Source organism: Aythya marila (assembly GCF_965140915.1).
Source record: "Aythya marila genome assembly, chromosome: 5".
Classification (NCBI taxonomy): Eukaryota; Metazoa; Chordata; class Aves; order Anseriformes; family Anatidae; genus Aythya; species Aythya marila.
The window spans coordinates 21972321-21986368 of NC_139046.1; the positions used below are offsets into that span (position 1 = coordinate 21972321).

A 14048-nucleotide genomic window follows, 5' to 3' on the forward strand; every position below is an offset into this window, starting at 1 on the left:
CATCCATCCATCCATCCATCCAAAATGAGCTAGCCACCACACAAAACCCTGCACGGGAGAGCTGGGGGCTCGTGCCCCGGTGTCCCCAGCTCTGCAGCACCAAGCCCAGCAGCTGGGGACATGGGACAGAGGGAAGCAAGACCCCAGGGCCCTCCGGGACAGCTTTCCCCGGCACCTGCCTCAAAGCTGGGCTCCGAGCGGGGTCCCAGCCATGCCAAGAGCTGCGCCCTCACCCTGCAGAGCCCCGCAGCCCTGGCAGGGACCAGCCTGCGAGCAGCCTCTAGTGGCAGCTCCTGACAGCTCTCAGGGCTCGTTAAACCACCAAACTTTTGTCTGCAACAGCAGGTGATGGGAAGGGAAGTTCAGCCTCATTTCAGCCCCTCCAGGAGCAATGCTCAGTGCCTCACTGTGCATGCGTCCCATCCTGGCCCCTTCGTTGTCCCCATGGGGTGGAGGGTCCCTGTTGCCTTCCAGATCCAGGCACCAGGAGCTCAGCAGTCCTCCCAGGCTCAGCCCATCATTTATGGTGTGAGCCATAATGCTGCAGCCTTCAGCACCCACAGACCTGGCTTCACGGCTTGGCTTCAGCTTCAAGTACACCACCAAGTCAAAGCGCTGCCTCTTGCTGTGGTGTGACCCCAGGGAACAGTGGGTTCTGCCCTGGGTGCTGTGAGGGGAGGGAAAAGCTGCTTCCCCCAGTGCCTTGCACCCCTCCAAAGCCAGGCAGCCAGGAATCAGCACTGAAATCTCTTAGGTAGCAGAACAACCTCTTCAGGCATGGGAAATCTCCTCCTTTTGGTTATTTAATGGGGTGTTTTAAGAGCTATTTAAGAGACAGAGGTATTTAAGAGGCGTGAATGTGGCCCTAATGGACATGGTTTAGTCCTGGAACTCATCAGGTCAGGCTGATGGTTGGACTTGATGATCTCAAAGGTCTTTTCCAACCTAACTGATTTTATGATTTTATATCAGAGTGGATTGAAAAGGAGGCAGCCAGCAAGATAACCCAGGGAACTGCAAGGAGTCACCTGGCTCGCGTAACCTCCGTGCTTTCACCTGCTCCACCCCTGACAGCCGCTCAGCTGCGCATCTGGCAGCACCTGGCCAAAGACCAAGCCTCGATCCCCCTCCTCACTAGAAAATTGCTCCGTGTGCTGAGAAGTGATGAAAAAGGATCCTCCTGGCCCTGCACTCCGCCTTGCCACCTCCCAGGGCTGCGCCAGGCAGAGCTGCTGACAGATGCAGAGACAGCACCAAGCCTTCCTCCCCCCCCGGACTGCCTGCCCTTGGCTCTTGCACCCACCGAAGCTCTTAGCAATGAGCTCACCCCTCTATTATCGCTGATCCAGGAGTCTGGAGGCTCTCGGAAGCACGGTATCGATCCCTGCCTCTTACACGTCCCCCCCAGGGCTGCAGTTTCAGGAAAGCTCTTTGCCTCTCCCTGCTCTGCCTCTCCTTCGTGGCCTCCAGGAACGTGCTTCCAGGGGAAGCTTGGAGCTGGGGGCCAGGACCGCGGTGAGAGGGATGGGGGCTAAGCCTGGCCTCTGTGCTTTGGCTGTCTGTGTGCTGGGAAAAGACACAGTGGGCATTTCACAAACTCAAAAGAAGGTGCAACCTCCCCCTTCCCAGTGGGTTACGGGTGGAGGACCCCTGGTGCCCTGCACGGGACCCAGCCCCGTGTGGTCTCTGCTCATCGACAGCATGGACTTTGTGAAGGCAATGTGCCCGAGGTCTCTTTTCTGTCCTCCCTCTACCAAGCTTGCAGAGGTGCTGGTGTGACTTGTGCCAGCCAGGAAGCAGGTGACAGCAGTGCCCCTGTGCAAACTCAGCCAGCGGCACTCACAGATAAGCTGGCTCATCTGCCAGGCAGCACTCGCTTATGGCAACGATCAACTCAGCAGCATCCTGCTGCCTCTGGAGGGAAATCCTACTGTGGTGAGGGAGAGGCAGCAGGGCAGGGGATGCTGCTACTTCTCATCCTACCTGGGCACTCTCCCTTGGAGGACAGACAGGGGCTCAGCCTTGCTCTGTTTGTGGGGACTTTTGCCTTGCAGACAGGAGTTTTGTGAACGCTGCCAGCACCATGCCAGAGCAAATAACCCCACTCCGCACCCCAAAGGCTGCTTCTCCCACCTGTTCAGGTCCACTTTGCACATGCAGCCAGGTGTCACCGTGAGGAACCGCAAGGCGGTCAAAAGAGGCTGGTAGAGCTACAGCCAGGAACCAGTGCTCCTTGCCTTGCTATGACACAAACAGTTTGCAGCCCAGCCCCTTACCCAATAGGCTGCCTCACTCCCCCCACATTCCCAGGAAGACTTTCAGGTGCCTGGGTATGCTTCATAAATGACTAACGAGCCTTGCAAACATTAGTGCTCTGCCGGCTGCCAGAAGCAGACTGAGATCAAGCCCTCCCTTGCGTCGTCCATCAGCTCCACCCTGGAAGCAGACTTGCCTTTGACAACAACCACAATAAGAAGCAGGCAGCCAAGGAAACCCACAGTGCCCTGAGCAGGAGAGCTGTGATGCTTGCATCACAGGAAGGGAGATGGAGAGGGAGAAAACCTCCTGGGAAGGGGTGACTGTCCATGAAGGAGAAAACCTTGTACCTGGCACCAGCCACCTTCACACTGGTCCTTGAATCACAGCTGCGGTTTCTCCCTGGAGGCAGGTTTGGGCTCGCATGGAGAAGTCTCTCATTTTGGGGGTGGACTTGTAGACAACAGCCTGTGGATTGGGCAGAGGAAATCTCCATGCTCAAAACCAGAGTTTTTCCTTTTAAAATTGCTCCCGCAGCTCTGGTTTGCAGATGGGATGCAGGAGCAGATGCTTGATCTCCTAGAAGGACCAACAGGTGGACTTCTGTACCCCATGAAGATATACTCCAAGGACTTATTTCAGCTGATCTCACACATATGAGCAATAGCCCTCCAGTAACAACCCGTGGTGTCTGCTCTAGGTGGCGGTTCTCTCATGGCACCACTGGATCCCATTACATCTGAGGAACTTGCCCTGGACAAAGAGGTCTTGCCCTCATCCTACCCGCCTGCATTTCAAGCACATTAGCACATTATTGTGTGCGTGGGCCAGAATTTAGCTGACTCCTGGCACTTATTGCCCTCACAGCTCTGAGTCAAAGGAGGAAGAGGACAGGTCACCTTCCACTGCTGATGCTACGAAGTAGGCATGAAATAAGCCTGACCTTCGTGTACTGCATTTGCTGGAGAAATCAACACTTCCTATACATAGAAAAATCAATGAAATGTGACTTACCAAATGAATCCCTGCTGATCTTGGCCCAGGACAAAACCTCCCACATCAAGAGGGGCTCACACAGCCACCTTCCAAACCCCAAACCCAAAGCCTGAACTTCCCTCCGTCAGGCCACCGCCCTATCTGCCCCCAGCTAGAAACCGTGAGTGACCCTCGTAGAAATCTTCCTCCTGTGGCTGCGGGAAGGGCTCCTGCTGCTCTGACGGCCATCAGATGGTGCCATTGAGTCTTCTGTGGAAGCCAAGGCCTGAGGAGAGTGTGTTGGCACCAGGGACCATGTTGGCTTCTCGCTCCATCTCGCCCACTTCCAAAAAGAAGACCAAGCGAAGAGATTTTTCTAGCATAGTAAAGCAAATGTGTTTTTTCTGCTGTTGCCAACGATGTTAGCAAGCACCCATGTCACTGTTTTTAGTGGGTTTTGCACCAGTCTTGCAGGACAGGGTGTATTCTTGCAGCTGGACTCTAGTGATACCAGGATAGGAGCAAGTGATAGCAGTTTAGGAGCATTTTTGCCTCAGTTTCCCCAAAACAAGGTATGTTTACTACTGGAAAGATTTAGAAAAGAGGAATTGAGATCAAGCTGAGCAGAAATGAAAGAGCAGCAGCGTTAGCAAAAGCTCCCTTTCGCAGTGATGTGGGATGCGGGACATGCTCAGGCAGTCCTAGAGAGCTCCCGTTTGGGGTGAGCTCCTGGCCACCTCCCCCTGCTTCTTCCCTTTTTGTTTTTAGCACAGCATACAATACAAGGAGAGGAGGGTTGTGCATCAGGGCACGCTGCTCGCAATGCTCTCATCACATCTGACGTCTCCCCTCCAGACATGGGGCCGGTATGTCCCAGGGTTTTGAATTAATAATTCTCTTAGAGGCAGGCTGTGGTTTGCAATGGCCAGAGCCTGGCACTGCCGTCCAGCTGAGGTCTTTACCTGGCTTTGCAAATATGCACAGATAATAACTGATTACTGCTTTTCCTGGGTTGGCTTTGGGTTTTAATTGTGTGAGATGAGAGAGGAGAAAAAATGCCAGCAAGATGAGGAAGGCTGGGGAGGAGGGCAAGGAGAAATCATTACAATTGCATTTAGTCAGTGATAAGCATGGCTGCTGAGCCGGGCTGGGTGCTTTCCAAGCACGGTGGGAGCCAGCTTCAATTTCACAGCATAATCTTTCCTGTGGCCTTAAAATAACTTCTCCCTGCCCCCAGGGTGTCACAGGAGCTGAAGAGCCATGTGTGCCCCTTCCCTGAGCAGCCCCACGCTCGGCGCTGCCTTATCATCACCTGGGGGCTGCTTTGAGAGCGGTCACATCACACACGTCACACTGAGACACCGAGCTCTGGGGCAGAAAGGGGACATTTTGCAGACCTGTGGTCTCCCCAGGAGGGTGGCAGGCTGGGGACAGTTGGCTGTTTGAGCTCATCTTCAGTGCCAGCAAAAGAGCAGCTTCCCCGAACCGCTCGGCAGAGATGGGACCTCGTCACTGTCAGGGCTAATTGCTCATGTGAGACGTATTTACAGAAGCAACTGTTTGTGCAGAGCAAGGCAGACAAACAGACTCCTGTTCTGCCAGGCACCCTTTGTAATCGCTGGGGGCTGGGAATCCTTCCATGTGGGCATGGGAGGCCTCGTTTGTACTGCGGGCACCAGTCCTGCACCGGGCTGGATGGCACTGGCAGGATGCTGAGCCCCCGTCCTGACTCCCAGACCACCAGGAACGAAGGCCAGGTCCTGGCACAGGAGCTTTGCTGTCCCCACAGCTTGCAAATTTGGGGGTTCTGCAGAGATAAATCCTGCCCTGTAGAACAAGCAGGTGCAGCTTGGGGGGACACAGCACCAGCCCTCGCACCATGCTCCTTCAAGGAGCCAGAAAGTTGTCCTGTGCCTCTGCAAATAATAGCTAAGGCTGCTTGCTTAAAAGCATCCAAATAACAGACTGAAATAAATCCTTTTGCCCATTCCTCTGTTGCCTGCTGGGTTTGTTTTGTTGTGTTCATGGATTTTTGTTTGTTTGGTTGGTTGGTTTTTATGAGGTAGAGGCCTAGGGGGAATTTTGCCATGTGGGAGAGAGATGCAGCATTAGGCAAATAATGCAATTTCTGGCACCATCTCCATCTTCCTGCACAACCAGTGGGGATGGGTGATCCCTGCCTTCCACTTCTGTGCACCACCTTGTCCTTGCAGGCAGCCCACAAGTGGATATTCCCCTCCCAGTGTGAAAACAGATCCCCTGCTCCCCTCCTCCTGCCCCTTTCTCTGCCCTGAGACAGGCAGGGCGATAGGATACACTCGGGGAAGAGCTTATCAGTGAGGAAAAGCAGCATCGCCTACAGCGAGATGTATGGGATCTGATGTGCCAGTCCTGCTGCTCCTTTCTGAGTGAATATTCAATTTGGTTAGTGCTGGTCGGGCTAAATGAGAGCGTGGCTTTGGGCACGGTTTGCCCACAATGCCATGGTAACACCAGCACAGGGTCAAGTGGAAACCTGTGCTCATCAGGCTTACAGAGCTCTCCCCAGACAGTGGTCCAGAGCAGCTTCATGGTGGTCATCGGGATTTACCAAGCTTCGTAGCTGTGACTCAAACTTTTAGCTACCATTCACTTTAACATCATTTTGTTTTCTCACAAACAACCATTATCCCTCAGTTGGAAGAACAGATATCTGCTTAATTTTGAGCACTCCTAAGCAATGAAGGTTTCAGAGCATTTCCCATCATTTCTCACAAGACATTTGATGTAGAGGGAAGTATTGCTTTCATTTTCCAGATGTGGAAACTGAGGCATGAGGAAGGTATTGCTCAATAATACTCAATTAGTGGAGGAAAAAAAAAAAAAAAAAAACAAACAAACAAAAAAAAAAAACCTCAGTCACCACTAGTCTCGTGCTTTAACATCCACTCATAAGTTGTTCTGTAAAAGAGGAAACATCCAATATTTCTGTTCTCCTGTGACTGGGAGATTGAGAACATTTTTATCTGGAGATTTACTCTGTTCGGCATCTCTGGAAATGCAGACACCCAAACACAGATTTTCCGCACGCCTCCCCAAAGCTTTAGCCCTCTCTTATGCATCTAAACACAAGCTGTATTTCCTAGCTAGTTGGGTTCAATATACCTTTTTTTTTTTTTTTTTTTTTTTTTTTTTTTTTTTTTCCAGTCTGGTCCTCAGCATGGTTGATAGCCTAGTTGCAAGACAATATCTAAAATGTCTTACTATTATTGGCAGCAATCAATATTTATAACCACTCACGGTGTTTATTTATGAAAAAATCAAATGTTCCAACCAAGAAGAGATGCTGTTATTAATATCCAGCATGATTAACGATCACATTGCAGGCAGGCCCACGCTGTCAGACTCATGCACTTTGCTTTTTCTAGTGGCTCTGCAGGAATTTGAACCATAACATGTTTCATGCACAGGGACAAAGACGTTTTGTCCCAGGGAAGGAATATGTGGATGTTTTTGACTTAAAGAGCCAGTGCCGCATTCAGAACTTCACAAACACACCATCTTGATCCCAAGTCCATCAGTCTGTCACTGAATATGTAGTTCCTTCTGCAGCTGAAGGTCTGGATCTGAGCAGCAGATTTCCAGCCTGCTGAAGGATGCTTTGCTCCCTCTGTGTCAGGGCAGCCATCACCTGCTCTGCTTCTCTTCCACACAGCATCCCTGTGCACTGGAAACCCCTCAGCAAGGCAAATCAATTCACATTTCTCTGCTTGATGAAGCTTCTCAGCTGCCAGGATAAGCTAAGCTCCCTGGGATTGATGTTGCCTCAAATCAAGAAGAGAAAACTCATACAGCAATGCTTTCTCCTGCTCCTTAACCATAACCACAGCCACACTTAGGGATAGAAAAGGGACTGTGCAAAGCTCCTGAAACCATTTGGCCTCTTTGCTCTGTTACTCTTGTCGAGGTATCAGCTCTGAGGCCCCTCGGCCCCACACCAAACAGTGGGATGTGGAGGAGGGACAGGTGTTTCTGATGCAATATGCCAGCAAGGGAGCAAAGTTCACTTCCACTCCTTAGCGCTCCACAGCCTAAGTCGATGTTTGCCCACCTGCGCCTTGCGCTGTTCCTGCTGCAGGAGGTAATGTCAACAAAATCCCAGGCAGTAAAGACAGTTGCAGAGAGCCTGGTGCCTTGATTACTTCCTCATAGCCACTTGTCCCTTGCAGCACCGCTTTATTACCGGCTGGGCAAAGAAGCCAACTGGAAAGCCAGTATGAATATGGGCTATATACGACAGACTTTGTCTGCACTGCTATCAGATGTCCTGTTTTGTACAAATCTGGTCATGAGAACTGCATGAGGGAAAAATGAGGAAGGAAACCTTCAGGGTGGCTATTCCAAGGCAGCTCTCAGCCACCCTGAGCCAGCCTGGGGACTGCAGTACCTCTCTTCAGGGGTTACGGGACCTGAAAGAGCTCTCTGGTAGACCGGGATAGCCCTACGTCCATGCTGTTCTGTAACTTCCCTCCCTACCACATCTGTATGTCAAGCGTCGTCTCTTGTAAAGCATCTTATATTCAAGTCATGCAGACTCTTGCAAGCCTGTTGCCCTGAAAAGGACCACCCTTTTGCTAAAATGTGCATAGGGTCTGGCACAAAAGAGCCCTACAGCCTGCTAGGCTTGCTATTGTCAAACAAATAATGGCTGCAATGCATTTTTCAGAGGGTTTAGAAACAGAAGGAGAATTACAGGACAACCACTGGAGACTGCTATTGGATAGACGCATCCTCTGCTCTTCAGAGATGCTGATGGAGAGATGTTTCAGCAGGGGAGAATGTGAAATAGTGGCTCTGCCAGAGGGATTTCTAAGGTTTCCAATGGCTGAAGAGAGAAAGCAAAAAGCAGTAGCTATATTGTCTGCAGTATCAACTTGATGATTGAAAAGAAATTATAAAATAATCATCTGAAGAGAGACATACATAAATGCCTTGTGACACTGCAAAGTATGTTACAAAATATTAATAAAATAGGTGTCAGTTTCCTGAGTTGCTTTTGCACCAGTAATTCTCCCAGTGCCAGTTGCTGTATGTTTTCCTTGATACAATCAGGAGGAAAACAGCTAATGCGACATGACAAACTCATTGTATTAGAAGTCATCTCTGCTTTAAAACGTGTGTCATATGACTGAACACCCTACTCTGGGTACAATGCACCCCACAGTAAAATTGGATAGAGCTCATCCTTAAATGCCCTGCCAAAAGTGCTCCTAACAAAGGGCAACAAGAAAACATAATTCAAATGAGGGACATCTGTTCTCTAATGTTTGCAGATAATGACTGGATCAAGTGTCCGCATAAAGGATAATTATTTTCTGCAGATGGTTTGATCTGGTGTTTTAAACATTGTAAAAAATCTTTGTCCCAAAACCTCCATGAAGTATGTGGGGTTTTGCTAGCGTCAGACCTCTTTCCTGCTCTCTGGTACATTCTGTATGTGCAAGGGTAGATAAAAGTATAAAGGCTTAAAAAGTGTAGAGCTCAGTGATATGGTTTAGTGGAGGACTTGTTAGTGTTAGGTCAGAGGTTGGACTCGATGATCTTGAGGTCTCTTCCAGACTAGAAATTCTGTGATTCTGTGCTTCAGCTTGAACACACACAACATGCATTTTTAAGTTCTGGTCTTCCTTTTTTTTTTTTTTTTTTTATATTACATTAGTGGATACCCAAATAATTCTCAGCGTGAAGTTTTATTATAGGAGAGTGGCAAAATAAAACACTTGTGTGCCGTGAAAAGGGATCCGACCACATATTTCACTACTGCTGCTCCTCAAGCAGCCTGCAAAAGATGGTGCTTCCCTCAGAAACCTGGCGACCTCAGGCAAGGAGGAGCTCACAGGGAGCCCTAGGATGTACCCATCAACCACCCACATTGCAGATTTTTGGGAACAGGCGCCCAAATTGCGCGATCTCCCCCAGCAGACCCGCCCAGAGGGGGCACATGGCTACGGGGGGGGCGGCGGGACTACATTTCCCAGCGTGCCCCCGGGGGCAACAAATGGAGGAGGGGGGCGCTTCCGGGTTGGCGGCTGCGGGGCGGTGCCAGCGCCGTGTGTTTACTTCCGGCCGCCCCGGTGCGCGAGTGGCGGCGCGGAGGGGACGCGGCCGCCGCGGGACGGGGACGGAGCCGCAGCGCGGCCGGGAGCCAGCAGCCAGCAGCGGGGCGGCCCCGAGCGGTCCCGAGCCGCCGCCAGGCCCCGCGGGGACCTCATGAGCCGGCGCTGAGGGGGAGGCGGCGGCCCAGGGGAGCCTCCCGGGGCGGCGGGACCCAGCCATGGACTGGCTGATGGGGTGAGTGGGGCGGGGGCGAGGCGCAGGGCGGCGGGGGTGGCCCCTCCTTTTTGGGGTGCAGCCCTCTGGGTGGTTTTTTTTTGGTGGGGGGAGAGGGGGCGCTCCCTTTGGGCACCCCCTTTTGGGACCCTCTTTGGGGAAGCCCGCTTTTGGGGCGCCCCCTACTTGGGACCGCTTTTTGGGGGCACCCCATTTGGGAACCCCTTTGGAGACCCCCCCCCTTTAAGGGCTCCCTGCATTTGGGACCCCTTGGGGGACACCCCCCTTTGGGGCACCCCCCCTTATGGGACCCTCTTTTGGGGCACCCTCCTTCGGTGCTCCCCCCTTATGGGACCCCCTTTTGGGGCTCCCCCATTTGGGGTCCCCCTTTGGGGTCACCCTCACCCCGCACCTGGCAGGGCGGCTGCCTAACGGGCTGTGGGCAGCGCTGCCGGCCGGGGCTGCCTCCTGGAGCAGGGGCTTCTCCGGGGTAGCCCCGCAGAGCTGGAGGGGAGGAGGAGGAGGTGTGGAGGAGACCTCGCCTCATCTCAAGCGGTTGCTGGCTGAAAAAGTGACTTTCCATCCCTTTTTTTGGGGAGCAGGAAGGCCAGACGTTGTAGGTCTCCCCGCTTCCTCCCGGTTCGGCGGCTGCCGCAGCGTTAGGGTGTTTTCAAGCTCGAGGCTTGCCAAGGTTTAAGTGGCTTTCTGTGGGGAGGAAGAGGAGACCTCAGCAGAGATTAAAGCCAACTCAGAGCCACGCCAGGGGGCTCGGATGGCCTGGGATTAATGGTGCTAATTGCTTAGAGACAGGAGGTAGAAAGCACTTTGCTGCCGGTTTTGGGATTGAAAGCCTCAGTCCGGGAGAGGGTGGTGCAGCTGATGCGCGGTCGGTGTGTGAGGGAGGACAAACTTGGTTGCTGCTTCCATGAGCGGTGCTGGTGACCTGTGCTCGGGTGAACTGTGAATAATTCCGCTCCGAAATCGCCTGAGCAGCAAGTTTATGCTTCAGCAAAACTAGGATTTCGCTGCCCTTCGTTCTTCATGGCAGTTTGATCCTGTGCCCGAAAGTGATCTTTATCGCCTAGGTTGTGTGATGTGCCTGCAATATGAGGTAAAAACCTGTTTTGTCACAGTCACTAGGCCTGGTGTGTTAGGAGGATGGTGTGTGTTGCCTCTTGCCTGCAGCTGAACACCAGTGAAAGTACGGCACTTGCTAATTACCTCCCAGTGAGATGTGACCGGCTCTCGAGGCTTCACTGGAAGTCTGTTCCCCCAGTTTAACGGGGTGAGTGCCCGGTGTCAGCGGGGCAGGTGTTGATGGCAGGACTGTCCTCCAGCCCGCAGAGCAGCAGAAATGCAGTGTGTGAGACGTGTGAGAGGCTCAGCGTGCCCTAAACCAGAGTGCTTGTGTCATGGCCCTCTGGCCTATGCTGTTTTTTACATGGTCTTAGTGAAAACACACGTGTAAACAACGAGCTTGTTTTATATTCTTGATAACTACCACACAGCACAGGTGGTCTGTTTCATTTACTTTGTAAAAGGAAAAGCTGAGGTGCCAAAGGTCCGCTGCAGTTACGGAGAAGCTGGATGCGGCGCTGGTGCAAGACGTTGGGTGGCTCAAACCACCTCGTCTGTGTGCTCGGTGTCAATGACATTGGAAAGCAGAAAAGAATCAAACCTGAGATGAGCCACACCGTCAATAAAAGATCTGTTTCCTTCTGAGAAATACTGTGAGCATCTTGAAGCTGCTGTGAAAAAATTGGCATTCATGCTGTTGCTTTTTTACCCGGAGTGGGTGGATCCGTCCACGTGTGGAAAAAGGCTCGCCTGTTTTCCCCATTGTAATGGGAATGGATCCTGAGTCACTTGTACGTTACACGCTTGTTCTCAGCTATTTCCTGGTATGTTTCTTGCCTGAGCAAAGCAAGTGCAGTGCTTGAGGTTTTCTCCTTTAAATCTGAGACGTATTTGTGGGGATTTTTTGGGGAGGGACACGGCAGGAAGGCGAAGCCTCGATATTTTGAAGGCGAGAAGGGAGGGAGGCCTGACAGAGCTTTTCTTACCCTGCCCAAATTAGTGCTGCTGGTAGCACGTGTGTCTAAATGCAAACATCCTTTTGTTGTTTGTGGAGAAAAACCGAGGGCATTCCTCTGTCCCAGCTGAAGCTTGGGTCATGTTGCTTGCTCAGCCTTCGTTCAGCAAAAACTTCAGCACTTCCCGGCCCCTGCGTGGGAAGGGAAGGGCTGCAGAAAAACCTGCAGGGACGGCAGGAAAACAGGTTGCTCCCAGGAACCTCTCAGCCTGTGGCCATTTCTTGCTGCTCCTCCGGAGAGCAAATTGCATTGGTCTGCTCCTTGGACTTGTCACTCTCTCCTGGATGAGTTTTGTCGCTGACGAAGTGCCTTGATCTGTATTGTTTTGCACTGCTCTGGTAACGTGCTGCTTTGTGATTACAGCTTCGTGGGTGCTTGCTCACAGGAACCCTCCTCGAATGCCTCACGTTATCAGTTGGGCTTTCCTAGCATTCAGTATGAGAAACACCCTCTGTATTTTAACTTCATATCACTGAGAGGTTAACCTCCAAGTGCAAGTGTGTTAAATTAGGCGACAGTAACAGTTGCTTCTGTTCTAGATCTCTACCCTTCAAGCTCCTGTCGCATTTATCCTATAGAAGATTTAGAGTGCGATCTGCTTTAGTCCTTGCTGGTCCTCCCCTTCGCTTGTGCCCTCCTGGGGAGGGGGAAGGGTAAGTCCTAATCATACCGCTAAGGGCAGCAGCCCAAGTGTCTCTGATCGCCTCCGAGTGCTTAATACACAAAAACAGAAGCTGGAGCTTAGGGAACAATGGTGAATTTCTTGGGGATTAACAAACAGCTATAGGCTTACATGGTCACACAGCAAAACTTCTCTGGGTGCTGCCTTCTGCTCGTCCAAGTGCTTCAAAATCCAGTCAAGTTGTAGGGAAGGAAGCTGAACAAACCGAGCCATTGGCGTGTCACAGGATGTCCTCAGCTTAGCATCAAAATAAACCTCAAGTCTTCTCTGTGGCTGGTGTCTTTTACCCTTCTCCTGAGTATGGCCTTAATACTGCTACTGAGGAAAGCCCACGGTCTTTTTCAGTGCATTCTCAATTGAAAAATAAAAAGATTCCCTTTTTGTTTTTCTACTTCTGTTTTTTCTACTTTTTTTCTACTATTTTTCTACTAATACAAAAATATTAGAAATATTTTTCTAATGCAATTTAGCCTGGAAATCACTGTTGCTTAGTTGTTTTGCTCAGCAGCATCTGACAGGTCTGCCTTAGGCTTTGAGATTCCAAACTCTGTGTTGCAAATAGCATTGATCTGCTCTTGAAGTTCACTGGAGCAACAAAGACAGGCATTGTTCCTTCAGTTATGAAACTGAAATCTCATAATATGGCTTTAAAATTAACAATTACAAAGGAAAAGTATATTAGTGGTAGTAATAAACCTGATGTGGCCTGTTAATCTTCAACTGTGATGTCTGATGCTATAACATGCTTTTCCTAATCAAAGGATTATATACTGCAGCCTTTTTTTTTTTTTTTTTTTTTGGTGAACTTTTATAAAAAGGGAGAGAGACAAAGTATTCTACTAACAATTGCCTGTTAAACATGAGACATTTTGGGGTTACATCTGTACCATCTGTACTATAACTGCAACCATGAGGACTGTAAGAGGTCGATGTAGTTGTGATGGCAAAAGACTTCAATAGATGCATCTCATACTGCAGAAGAAGTTCTTTTCCAGTTCAGGCTACTGGAAAAGCCTTCAGCATTTAGACTAGCCCTATGGAAAGGGACTGTTGGTGAAGGAAACGTGGAGGGGAGAACAACCTTGCATTTTTTGCTTTGGAAGCCAGCTTCTGTTTCAAAAAGCTGACGGCATTCCTTCTCAATCCTTGCCTGAACGCCTCTGAGCACAAGGAAACCTGTGCGTCCTCAGGAAGCAAAATGTTGCCTCCCAACTCTTCAGTGAAGGTTATTTTATGTTGTTGGTATATCATCAATCCATCTGCATCAGAGGACTGTGTTATTCCGGGATCGGAGTTAGATGCCTTGTACTCACGGGCTGCAGTGTCCAGCGCTTTCACAGGTGGTGCTGGTACCAGTAAATGCCACCCTCATCCACGTGGCTTGGTTTCGCTGTGGTACTCAGGACTTCCTGAGGTAGCTGCAGCACCTAGCAGCTTGTTTAAAAATAGCTGAACTTCTATTGTATAACAACTATTTTAACAATAAAACTTTTTCTTTTGGACAGCAGGCTGTCCAGCTCTGGGGGAAGGAGACTTGAGACACTAAGAAAATAAATTGTGGGAGCACACTAACTTTATTTCAGTGCATTATCTCTCTGCCTTTCTGTGCTTTATGGTGACTTGACAAAGACCCACAGATCCTTCTCCCTTACTTAGTGGGGAGTGGAGTCAAAGGGAAGGGGCTGTCTGCAACGGGGATTCGCCCTGTCTTTGGTTTTTAAGCTGTAGCCCTC

The 14048-nt window shown here is 50.7% G+C and overlaps 1 protein-coding gene across 1 annotated transcript in view; it reads left to right on the forward strand.

Annotated features, from left to right (window-relative positions):
* Positions 1 to 9334: 9334 nt before the first annotated feature.
* Positions 9335 to 14048, forward strand: part of MOB2 (MOB kinase activator 2) — a 112920-nt gene continuing 108206 nt past the window's right edge. The window contains exon 1 of the mRNA XM_082761243.1: positions 9335 to 9561. Coding sequence (XP_082617369.1) covers positions 9545 to 9561 — 17 coding nt within the window. The 5' untranslated portion in view covers positions 9335 to 9544. The remainder of the gene's footprint in view (positions 9562 to 14048) is intronic.